This window comes from Pimephales promelas, chromosome 20 (assembly GCF_988280905.1).
Source record: "Pimephales promelas chromosome 20, fPimPro1.hap1.1, whole genome shotgun sequence".
Classification (NCBI taxonomy): Eukaryota; Metazoa; Chordata; class Actinopteri; order Cypriniformes; family Leuciscidae; genus Pimephales; species Pimephales promelas.
In genome coordinates, this window is record NC_142788.1 from 11,596,497 (window position 1) to 11,609,641 (window position 13,145).

At 36.9% G+C, this 13,145-nt stretch overlaps 1 protein-coding gene across 1 annotated transcript in view; it reads right to left on the reverse strand.

Annotated features, from left to right (window-relative positions):
* Positions 1-13,145, reverse strand: part of adcy6a (adenylate cyclase 6a) — a 68,229-nt gene that overhangs the window by 7,281 nt on the left and 47,803 nt on the right. Inside the window, exons 5-18 of the mRNA XM_039684828.2 lie at positions 12,144-12,265; positions 11,129-11,240; positions 9,560-9,687; positions 8,102-8,260; positions 7,857-7,998; positions 6,374-6,502; positions 6,195-6,223; positions 5,943-6,090; positions 4,976-5,073; positions 3,279-3,366; positions 1,603-1,719; positions 1,146-1,307; positions 885-1,060; positions 28-51 (exon numbers count right to left, since the gene is read on the reverse strand). Of these exons, the coding sequence (XP_039540762.2) occupies positions 28-51; positions 885-1,060; positions 1,146-1,307; positions 1,603-1,719; positions 3,279-3,366; positions 4,976-5,073; positions 5,943-6,090; positions 6,195-6,223; positions 6,374-6,502; positions 7,857-7,998; positions 8,102-8,260; positions 9,560-9,687; positions 11,129-11,240; positions 12,144-12,265 (1,634 nt within the window). The remainder of the gene's footprint in view (positions 1-27; positions 52-884; positions 1,061-1,145; positions 1,308-1,602; positions 1,720-3,278; positions 3,367-4,975; positions 5,074-5,942; positions 6,091-6,194; positions 6,224-6,373; positions 6,503-7,856; positions 7,999-8,101; positions 8,261-9,559; positions 9,688-11,128; positions 11,241-12,143; positions 12,266-13,145) is intronic.

Sequence of the window (13,145 nt, forward strand, 5' to 3'; positions counted from 1 at the left end):
ATAAGAAGCGATGAATATAGGTCTCACCATTGCAGAGTTTCATTGAAAACTCTACAAAAAAAAGAACAGCAAGAACACTTGTTTTAACGAGCAAACATACGCAGATCATATCACAGTATTTATTTTTAATACAAATACATAAACTGAATATTCAAATCTGAGATGGAGTCACATTTTCAGTATTGGGGGAACAAAAAGTATTTATTGTTAACTAAAACTTAAACTATTCAAATCATTTCATTAACTGAATTAAGATGAAATAAAATTAATTAAAGCTAAATATTAATCAAAACAATGAACAATACGTCTACAGAATTTCTTAATCTTAGTTAATATTAATTTCAACATTTACTAATAGCCTACATTATTAAAATCAAAGGTGGTATGATAGTTAGTTTATGCACTGTAAACAAACAATGAACAGCTTTATTACTAACTAATATTAGCAAATATTAACCAATACAGTAACAAATGTAGTGCTCATTGTTAGTTCATTTAAGTTAGCACATTAACTAATGTTAACTAACGAACTACACCACGGTTGCTCGACTGTATTCCTGTATTAGCATTTAGCAAGTTGTTAGCACACGCATTTTGCTAACAGTTAGCAAAATGCGTTTGCTAACAACTTGCTAAATGCTAATACAGGGAATACAGTCGCTAGTAACAACTGGTGTGTTTTATGTCGTAGAAACCATTTATATAACATTTATAAAACCATTTAACCACACACACACACACAAAAAAATTGACTTCTCGTTCTCAAATATACAACATCCCTGCAGCCTCTATTATCATCACAACATAAAGCCACTTCAAATCTACATCTCTCTGTTGAAGTAGAGCAGTACTGACTCCCTCTAGTGGCCGTCAGTGGTACTTACAGGGCATTGGCCGTAACGAAGAGGTCTGCGTTGTCAAACAGCGCCACCTCTGGCCACTCCACAAGCAGCAGGAAAGTGAGCTGGATGAGCAGCATTAAAGCCAGCTTCCCTATACTACTGATCTGCAGGAACACGGAGCAGGCCAGCAGGGTCAGCAGCACGCTGTAGCTGAAATACTGAAGGTAAACACGAAGATGAGTCAGCATGAAACCTGTAATGTGTCAGATTTCCGATCTTGGTGTGACTATCCACTCTTTTTACCTCAGGGAAGGGGCAGGAGGGAGTATCGCTGCGACAGATGTCCAGGCCGTCGGCTGCAGAGCGGGACAAGTTGTGAATGACACAGGGAGTCACCATCTCTGACGACGACCAGTTAAACCGCTCTGCTACACAGTCCACCAGCTTCCGTGTGTCACAGGAAAACTGCAGGAAAACACACAACACCCACAATATACAATCATTATATAGCTACAAGCAGTTAAAGGATGAGTTTCTAACACTTTGCCATTTTTGGAGCTTTTTTGGAGCCTCATCATTTGTTTTTATTGTCTTAGGCCAAAGAAAGTTCTACGTGTTTTGGAACAACATGAGGGTGAGTAAATGATGACAGAATTGTTCTTTTAAAGCAATATTTGTGATCATACGGTCTCTTTGGAAGAAATAAGATTGTGAGCTGAAGTGTTTGTTGTGTGCGAAGTGATTTGGCAGTTCTGCGTACCATGTTGACAAAGGCAGAGATGAAGACGAGGATGAGGGTGAAAACTCCCACCAGTGTGCTGTTGGTGCGAGACTGAACGATCTTCTTGGACACAGTCTGCATGGCGGCGGGGAAGAGCTGCGAGACAGAGAGATACAGGCCGCTTGTACACATATGTAAAACGCGAGAGAATGAAAAGCGGCTTAAAGGAGTAGTTCACTTTTGGAAAAACTTTTACTGATAATTTACTCACCCCCATGTCATCCAAGATGTTCATGTCTTTCTTTCTTCAGTTGAAAAGAAATGAAGGTTTTTGTTGAAAACATTCCAGGATTTTTCTCCATATAATGGACTTCAATGGGAACCAAACGGTTCAAGGTCCAAATGAGAGTTTCAGTGCAAACTGCGAACTGTTCAAAGGGCTTTAAACGATTCCAGACGATGAATAAGGGTCTTATCAAGCGAAATGATCGCTCATTAAAAAAAAAAAACAAAGTTTACGTTTTATAAGCTCAAATGGTCGCCTTGCTCTGTTCTGTGATGCGCTGTTCTGTGATGTGACTCTTCTATTTGAACTCGTTCATCAAAATGAAAGAATCTTTTCCCGAGTCAACTCGTTCATTTCGTTCGATGAAAGAACCAAATGACACGAAAAAAGATTTGTTCATTTTGATGAACGAGTTCGAACAGGAGAGTCATAAACGCGCATCACAGAACAGAGCAAGGCGAGCATTTGAGCTTATAAAACTTAAACTTTTTTTTAATGAGCGATCGTTTCGCTAGATAAGACCCTTATTCATCATCTGGAATCGTTTAAAGTCCCCGTGAACCGGAAGTTTCAAACGATTTTTCTCCAGTGCTGTGACGTATTTCCAAGTGAAACGGAATATTGAACAGAGGGCAGGGTTTTACTCTAGTGCTCCTCCTCTCCATCTCTCGCTCATAGTACACTAACGGTTTGAGGGGAGTGGTTAAGCGTTTCCCCACCCAAACTGTGAAACCTACGTCATCAGAAAAAGAAACCGTTCCAGACCGGAAGTAACTTTTCAGATTTTGATTAAAGATTACTAAGGTAAAATATTTTTTTAATATATATTCACTTGCACGGATTAATTGTTCACCACAAGACTAGTAATATGTGCTAACAAAGTAAATAAAGGACTTTAAAGCTCTTTGAACAGTTTGCACTGAAACTGTCTTTTGGACCTTGAACCGTTGAAGTCCGTTGGAATGTTTTCATCAAAAACCTTAATTTCTTCTGAAGAAAGAATGACATGGATATCTTGGATGACATGGGTGTGAGTAAATTATCAGCAAAAGTATTTTAAAAAGTGAACTACTCCTTTAAAGGGATACTCCACTTTTTTTGGAAATAGGCTCATTTTACCACTCCCCCAGAGTTAAACAGTTTAGTTTTACCGTTTTCGAATCCGTTCAGCCGATTTTCTGATATTTAGAAGAATATCAATAACCAGACAGTTTCTGGTCTCATTGACTTCCACAGTAGGAAAAAAATATACTATGGAAGTCAATGAGACCAGAAACTGTCTGGTTATTGATATTCTTCTAAATATCAGAAAATCGGCTGAACGGATTCGAAAACGGTAAAACTCATCTGTTTAACTCTGGGGGAGTGGTAAAATGAGCCTATTTCCAAAAAAAGTGGAGTATCCCTTTAAGTAAGTACAACTGCTTACCTTCACGCAGGAATAAATGGCACAGATGAAGAGGATGTTGGCAAGAATGATGAAGATACTGATGTAAATCCCCAGCATGACCAGAGTACTGCAGAACACAGAGGAAGTCTCAGACTCATGTTTCAGACTAGTTAACCAGAATTTGGGGACAAATATGTCGCCAGAAGTTGTCAGTTTGGGGACGTGCTCATTTGTAAAAACAGTATAAAGTAAATAAAGTTTTTTAATTGTAAAAATCTTCATTTCAGTGAATCGTGAAAGTAAGGAATACCATTTGTGGATCCAAACCTCCACTTGTTTCAAGTGAGACATCCATTTATGAGCACTATTTATTCATATTACTCATGGACTGGTGTATTTACTGCAGTCTCTGGGATCGCAGTGTCCCGGACAACAATGTTTTAAAGATTCATAAAAGATGAATCACTGTCTGGCCACCTGGGATTTTGATATAAAGGTTAGATTATGATTTTTCGGTAGTTTTAAAGGGGTCATATAATGGTACATGCATTTTTAAAAGTTGATTGTACTGAAATGTGTGTTGGCAGGACTCTGAGGACACAACGGTTGCACAGATGTGTCCTCAGAGACTCCCGCTGCCATTCTCTCTCAAAAATATCCCCTCAACTGTTGTCAAGACAACACTCCACGAGCATTGTGTCAGAGAACAGAGGGGCGGAGTCAACAAAGCTCATTATCATTTAAAGGCATATGCACTAAAACAGCGTGCTGAAAAGAGGGCTGTTTTTGACCAGGTAAAATGAGTGTTTTCTTACAATACTAATGAGAATTTTTAATTAAAGCATATTACAAACCTTTTATTTAGATTCTAAAGAATCAAATTAACTTAAAAACGCCATTATATGACCCCTTTAAAGCACATTGTGAGACTGTTTTTTGTTTGCTTTTGGCATGTGATTTGGATCCTGAAACAGTGACTTAATGAGCAGACTGTGTGTGGGTTATGGTTAGGTTATATTTATTAACTTGACATTAACGTTTTTGCTCACCATGCACAGAGGCATTTAAACTGGACCCAATTTTGACATTGATACCACGGGGAAAACTGCCGTTTAGATCTTTTTTTATATTTTCTTAATTTGGCAGCAGGTAAATTAGGCTGCTGTCACTTTAAGACATGACACACGAATCCATTACACATGCATTTTCTTTCTGTTAACATTCACTTCAAATATAACTGACTGTGTTTACATGAATACTCCCCAAGACCTGCATTATTTTGTGTATTTGACTGTTTAAGTACAATAAGCAGCATTTAGTACTCTCAATTTAGAGGCAGCTTTATGTGCCGCACTTTGAGTATGACCACAAGAGAAAGAGAGCAAAGCTGGTATCATCTATCTATTCTGTGGAAAATGAGTATTGAAAGCATTTCAGAGTCGATATGTATCATAAAAACAATATTTTTGACAACACTACATTGCACTTAGATTATTATTTCAGATGCCTTTTTAAAATACACTTGAAAAATGTCTATATTATGTATAAATTTCAACCTGTGGAAGTGATAAGTAGGAGTGACTGCGTTCTTGCCACTGCTGAAATACCCCTTGTTTATGTCAAGCCCTGGTTATAGTATTTATAACTACTAGCTATAAAATAAAAACAATAGAAGTGAATGAAATGTCCTCATTTAGATAGCTAAGTGAATGTGTGTGTGTGTGTTGATCACTCACTGAGGGAATATGACGATCTGGATAAAGGAAATGAAACAGAAGACCAGCAGCGTACAGGCCACATAACCCCCGAAACGATCATCTACCTTCTTGGAATACTACAAACAAGACAAGGAAATAAAACATCACCAACACATGCTGACTTACTAATCTGTGCCAAATATGACGGCTGTGTATGTACACTACGAACTACAACTGTACAGAATACCACAATGATAACTGTATTAGCATCCACACCAGCGTATGATATCGTTCTGTTTATTTAAAGCGTGCAACAGTTCTGTCGCCTGCCACTTTCAATGGTCGAGCTCTTTAAAGCAGAATGGATTCTGATTGGCTGTCAATGTTTTTTATCATTCATAAGCTGGAAAAGTGATTCCAACAATATCGTTCCTCTGAGTTATGATCATTATAGCAGGACTTTGCTATTCTCTTATATAATCAGAATGGTTTTTAGATCTTTATCTACTCTATAAGGAGTAGTTGACTTGGAAATCTATAATTTACTCTCCAAAGGTTGTTCCAAACCTGTATGAATTTCTTTCTTCTACTGAAGACAAAGGAAGATATTTTGAAGAATGTCAGTAAATGAACAGTTGTTGGACCCCATTGACTTCCATTGTATTTTGGGGTCCATCAACAGTCTTGGTTACTGACATGACATTCTTCAAAATATCTTCCCTATAATATCGTGTTCAAAAGAAAAAATAAACTCATACAGGTTTGAAACAACTTGAGACCGTTAACCACATGACAAGCTAAAAACAACTATGAAGCAATCCAAAGAATTTAGTCTCCTAGTTTTCCCCTTCTTAAATACCAAACAGGAAATTGGAGGACATTTGATCTCACATGATCTCATCCATCCTGTTAGTCTGCTAGACGATCGGCCCTGCTAAATTAAACTTGAATGGGTGGGGAGATCTGGACAGGAAGCTGGAGCTCAGCCAGTGTCTTTGGGTCTGACCTTTTTCTCCAGGCTGGAGGTTTGGAAGGTGAGCAGGAACTTCTTCACGTGGTCTTTGCGGAGCTGGTCAATACTGCGAGCATCAATGGCACGGCCCAAAAACTCATCCACCTCGTCCTCCGGGTTCAGCGCCTCCTGAGCACCACGGCTGTGTTCGTGAGCAGAAGAACAGTTAGAAAAACACATTTCCAATGCGCTCTTTTTTTCCCCTAACTGCATTTATTCTCAAAAATACAAGAAAAAAACACCTACTTGTCTTTGCTGGATGTTTCATCAATGCCCTGAGTGAAGAGAAGGAACAAATGTACGTCAAAGAAGATCAGAAAGATCTGTGAGTAATATAGGAGGACATAAAGGAGGTAGAGGGCGGCTGAGAGAGCGATCAGGCGAGTGCCATGACAGATTGAGCGACAGGTCATGTGGGGTCTCACCATCTGTCTGAAGACCTTGGAGTCTTTAGTCCTGGAGAAAGATCTGTCGGGCACCCATCGCGGTACCAGACCCTCGTTGGAGTTCGTCCGCGTGCGCTGCATCTTAGCCATCATGGCCTTCTCATCTTTCTGAAACAGTCAAGGGCAAAGGAAAAGTACTGTGGTCAATATTGTTGAATATAATGATGAATGAAAATTAGGGATGCACCAATATTAAAATGAGTTATTTTGACAGATAACCAATAAATCTTCTGTAATTTGTATAATTCTGTAATTTGTTTGTCCAGATTTTCGTTTTGGCTGTTTATTTACATGGCAATGGTGTTTTGGGGTCCTGAAAATGCAAATTTGGGCAAAGAAAATGTTTTTTTAAAGTGCAAGTTTTTTAAATATGATCCCATTTTCTCTGTGTGAACTACAAAAAACGTTGAATTTGTGAAAACTCTGACGTCATGCACGTGCGCCATTTACTGGCCTGCAGGATAATACTGCATTTTAGTCATTCTTGCGGATCCGTGTGAACGGGGATCGTTTTGCAAAATGCTAAAGAAATCCATCGTTGTCACATAAACATGATCTAAAATCCATCATTTATAATCGAAACATTATAATGTGCAGTATAAAAATAATTATCTTTTAATTATGCGATTAATCGCATCCAAAATAAAAGTCTGTGTTTACATAATATATTTGTGTGTGCTGTATATAATTATTTTGTATATATAAATACACACACATGTATATATATATTATATATATATATAAATATGTATATATTTAAGAAAATGTGTTATTCATATATAAAATATTTATATTTATATAATTTAGATTATGTATTTATAAATATACACAGAATTTAAGCGCAAATAATTCTTAAATATATACATGCATGCATAGTTATTTATATATACAAAATAATTATATACAGCACACACAAATATATTATGTAAACACAGACTTTTATTTTGGATGCGATTAATCGCAATTAACTTTTGCACAGCCTTAATATATATATGAAGAGTTCAGATGCAAAAGCCTCTAAATGCCATTTGAAATTTTCTTCTTGAATGATGATTTTTATAAAACTTGTATATTTAAGTTCAGTAATTTCACTTAAATAACAATTAATAGGTAATCTCCATTGCCATTTAAGTGAAATCACTGAACTTAAATATACAAGCTTGATAAAAATGATCATTCTAGAAGAAAATTTCAAATGGCACTTAGAGGCTTTTGCATCTGAACTCTTCATATATATATATACAGTATATTCATAGCAGAAATGTGGATAGATGGTGGCATTTGAAAGATGATAAAAGTTATAGAAAATATTTTATCTTAAAATATCAGATCCTCATTCAACAAAATATTCTGGAATGCAATTTTTGTTAAAATGATCAAAAATGCTGGCAGTGACTGCCAACTTATTTTTTAAAACTCTGACGGGGAAGGAGTTAAATTGTTATAATATGACGTGTCTAACCCGCTTCTGACTGCAGCCCAACACTAGGAAGGTCTCAATGCTGTTCTCTTTTAAATAGGCGTTTCTCTCCCCTCCAAAACCTGGTTCCACCTCATAGTCTCCATTCAGGTACTGCAGAGTAGCTTTCGTGATGTGGATCCTCCTGAGGAACATTCATTTTTCAGTTACTAAACAGTCAGTCCAGTGTTATGTATAGCTGTGTACATGTATGATGTGTGTATCTGTGTTCTGTCTTTAACTCTCACCCGGCTTTGCCTCCAGCCTCCATGTGGTTGGCCAGCGTGACGTCGTTGGACCACACGTCGAATTGCCACTTTCTCAATCCAAGAACTCCACAGTGCACGCGCCCACTGTGGATACCGACCCGCATGTTTACGTTGACCCCCGTGACCTCCCGCACCAATCTGTGACGCAAACATAAACATGTTTTCAATTAGTGTTGTTTTAGTATTATTTATATACTATTTTAGTATTTATTCATATTTTTGATATGAATGACCATTTATTTCAGTTTAAGTTTTAGTCTTTTTATTTTTATTTATTTTATTTTAAATATTTCTGTTTAGCGTTCATTTATGTTTATTTCAGTTTTAGTTCTAGTAAATATAGTACTTCAACTTATTTCAGTTGGTTGCTAAAACAAAGTTTTTCATCTAATATTAATATTTTATTTTATTTAAGCTTTGTATAAATGAGCAAAACTGATTTAAATACGTATAATTAACAACAATAACAGTGGCTGCAATGTATAATTCCATAAATCTACATCTAATCATATTTAATCATTAAACAATAAATATTATCAAATAATATACATTGAATAAAACACTGGCCATTTGCCCCAAGCATCAGGACGACATCTTACCCCGGGGGTCTCACTTTAAATTAAAGCTTTAAAGGGGTTATATGTATGAATTTTCATGTATTAACATTTTTGGGGAAAATCAAAAGGATATGACGGGCTCTCGAGAGCCTCACTTCTGTTAAATGACACGTGAAACTAATTCTTATACAATGTTCAGTAAAATACCAAAAGAGATATTCTGTACTGTAATGTCAATGTGTCATGCAAAGAAAAGGGATTCATTTAAACTATAGTCTCACAAAGCCAGATCTATACAGTCTACTCTCTCAAATAGACTTTATAATCAATCATAACAGTGTGATTTTAATGACCTCATCTGTCGACATGATGCAAACATATCCACATCGCTATGATCTTTCTAAACTGCTGTTTTCTCACTGCCGTCATTTTTGTTGTGTGTATTTTGCTATTGAGAGAAAAGCACGTAACACACGTATTCATCTAAACACCAGCATAGTTGCCGTTAGGATGTTCATTAACAGTAAATTGCAGCAAAGGTATTTCCAACTTCTTTATTATACTTCACAGTGAGTATATCAGGCCATTTAATGACATTCAGTCTCTTGTACGCTGCACGTGCACGAGCTGCAGTTCACTTAACGGCCACCGGTGTCGCTAGTAAAAAGGGTTACTGAATTCTACATATAGCCCCTTTAATTTATATTAATTTATAAAAATAATAATAATTGTGTTATTTTGTTCACAAATCCCTCTTAAAACATTTCATATTTAACATTAAATAAATAAATAAAAATATATAAAGATTATACCTCAGAACTAAAATAAATTTCAAAAAGGTCAGATGAAAGTTATTGATGAACATCTTAGTGAGACTTACGAAATGGCTTCGATCATGTCTACCCCCATTTCCACACAGCAGTGAGCGTGGTCCGCTCTGGGCTCAGGTAAGCCTGACACGCAGTAGTAACAATCCCCCAGGATCTTAATCCGTAAGCAATGGTTCTCCTGCACACACACACACACACACACACACACACACAAGACGTAACAGAAGTTAATTAGAAAGTTCAAGCTGGGAAGATGGCAGCTTCACGCTGAGGTGTAAAAAGTGGGTAGTCATTCTGCTTAGTGTGTGATACAGAGAGTGTGATATTTGTGTGTGCTTGTGACATAGTATCTGCGTCCCAATTCATACACTACATCCTTCAAAGGCTGCTTTTGAAGGCCAAATGCGACACGGTGGCGCGACGAAGGCTGTCCCAAAACTTTGACTATGAACGTGTTACAGCGAGAACCAGGTAATAAATAAGTGAAGTTCAAGCAGAGCAACACAGTAGTGTTTTTTTTTTTTTTTTTGCTCAGGAATGAATACGAGTTTTTGAACAAATCATTTGAGTGAACAATTCAATGACTCCCTCATAAAGAAAAGGCCAAGGGACTTAGGTTGGAGGAACACTACATTAGAAATGCTAACATTGTGTCCAGCACCCACCAGGGCTCCAACCTCAGCTCAATTGAAGGACACAGAGTCTGTTTTTATGCACCACGCTGGGCTTTCAGAGCCCCTCATGTGCTGTGGTGGAGCCCGTGCTGAGAGTGCCCACTGGGAAGCCTCATTCCCACAGCCTTCACCAGTGGTTCACCCACATGTGTTCACCCCTGGCAGATCCACACACAAAAAAAACACCACTGACTGGAACAAGTTTTTCATGCATAGACATTTTTCATCTTCTTACTGACCCTTATTTTTAAACAGTGTTTTAATTATTTTTGCTTTAGTCATACTTCGCAGTTTTTGTCTTTTTTTTTCTTTATAGTCAGATATATACACACTACAGTTTAAAAATTTGGGTTGGTAAGATTTTTTTGCAAGTCTCTTATGCTCACCAAGGCTCCATTCATTTGATCAAAAATGCAGTAAAAGCATGAATATAGTAATATTGTGAAATATTGTTAAAAATCATGTAATTTATTTCTGTGATGTGATCATTTTCAGCATCATTACGGCACTGTCACATTATCCTTCAGAAATCATTCTAATATGATGATTTGCTACTCAAGAAACATTTCTGATGATTATTATCAATGTTGAAAACAGTTTTGCTGATTAATATTTTTGAGGAAACTGTGACACATTATCATTTCAGGATTCTTTGATGAATAGAACAGAAATCTTTGAAACAGAAATGTTTTATTTAAACGTCTCAAAGAAATCTTACTGACCCCAAACTTTTGAACGGTAGTGTATTTTATCATTTTTGTATAATTTAAACAGATTAACATTCAAATGAAAACTGTAAATGTAATGTAGAACGAATATCTTGCAGTCTCAACATTTTATTAAATATACTGTAGACTTCATCTTGTCACCATAATAAACATATTAGCAACAATGGATGATCCAGTTAAAAACATCTTTAGATCATGTGTTAGTAGTCGTGCTCACCGAGGCCAGCTTGTCAAAGCGGGCAAACAGCTCGTTTAAAGTCATGACCAGCTCCTGAGCCGTGCACTGCGACGCCAGACTAGTGAAACCCTCAATGTCTGCAAACAGAATACTGTCAGAGAGAGAGAGAGAGAGAGAGAGAGAGAGAGAGAGAGAGAGAGAGAGAGAGAGAGAGAGATTTAAACTATGCATTGTTGCTTTTTTCATAACATAACATTCATAACAATGTTCCTGTATTGATTAAATGCTTTGGTAATATCGGCAAACAGTCATGCCAATCAAACAATGAATAAAGACAGATTAAAAAGATTTCATTTTAATGTTTGAATGTACATTATCAATAACAACATCAACAACTAGGTAGAAAAGTACATGTGTGTGTGTGGATCCCTTGAGCTGAGGGGAAATTCACTCAGTGTAGTGGCAGACGCTGTGGAGAACTTTAATTGAATTGCGGCTTCATTTCAGTATCTTCTGGGGTTAGCGCTAGCTTAGTGACTGATAATTAACTATTCTCTCTTTCACCGTAATTAGCTGACCACCTTTCAAAATAAAAGCCCCATTGCTCCCTATTACCAGCTCCCAGAGCTGAAGGAAAGGTGAAAAGAGTAAAAGAGATAGGAGAGATAAATGGAATTGAGTGACGATAAACACAGAAAGGGGTAAATGGCCACAGGAGATGATAAAAAGCAGATGAACTACCTCAGCTAAAGGCTAATGCTAATAGTCAAAGGATCTGCAGGTTTACAGAAAGCAAAACTGACCTTATTTATTTCTAAATAAAATAACTGTCTTTGTGCTCATTCACTTAAGAACTGAATGAATGTAAGCCTTTTCATAAATCCAAATGAAAATGTTTCTCCACCTCTGAAATAGCTTTTCTTTTGTGCTGATGTAATTAAGGTCATGAGGGCGGGGAAAAAATTGGTCATGTTATATACTAGTATGCTTTGCTTTTCACATTCAGATCAAATCCATTGATAGTTAATGTGGCACAGTTTGACACGATGCTCACCTGACATTGTCGTGTTTCTGGATGTAGATCTTGTGAAACATCATGTCTTCTTTTTTTGCATTGATGTCCGCCTTCATTTCCATGGCGACATGCCGTGGCAAAACAGACAGCAACAGGCGTTCCTGAAAATTGTAGAGAGAAGAGAAGAGAGGGAATTTGTGTGTGTGTGTGTAAAAGAGAATGAAACACCACTGTGTGGTGTTTCCACTATATATACACAAAAAATAACAATATAACAATAGAAAAAAGTTCCTTTAATAATAATACTATTACTGTTTTTATGGGCATCTTGGAAGTAAACACCCATTGCTGTGAGTGGATAACAGGTTTGCATAATATAATGAGGCATCTATGTTATTTAGCTTTGGGTGTAATGCGCAAATCGGTGGGCGGGGCTAAACCGGCCGTGTTGAAGTAGGCGTTGGTGTTTTATCCTCTTTGTCGTCATAGTTCCCCACTTTGAAAAACGAGTCGTTTGCTGAGCCTGGTGTCAATAAAAGCTTTTATTGGACTAACAAGGACGTTTTCAGTTCTGAAACTTACAGTATATTCTTATAATATGATGACCTCTTAGATGTCAAAAGCTCAAGGAAAATTTGATTTCTCAGTTCATCACTTTAATAAAAGTACTCATAATAAGCATATTTCCAATACAGGCTTGCATAGTATCGTCAACTCACACATCAGAGTCCTTGGTAAACCTCTGCAAACTTGAACCAGCTCATTCGGTTCTTTTTGAGTCAGACGTGCACGTGCTACTTCGGATGTGTAATCGACCCAGAACTAAGTTAGATTCAGTTCGATTAGTGAACTGGCTCAAAAGAACGATTCGTTCAAGAACTGAACATCCCTATTCCAGAAGCTATTTTTCACTCAGATATACGTCATCTTTTGTAAAAAAAAAATAAATAAAAAAAAAATATTGGAACTTTTAAATGGTAGTGAATGCTTTTGAACTGTGCCAGCCAATGGTCCTCAATGACCTCAACACTGAAACTGAAT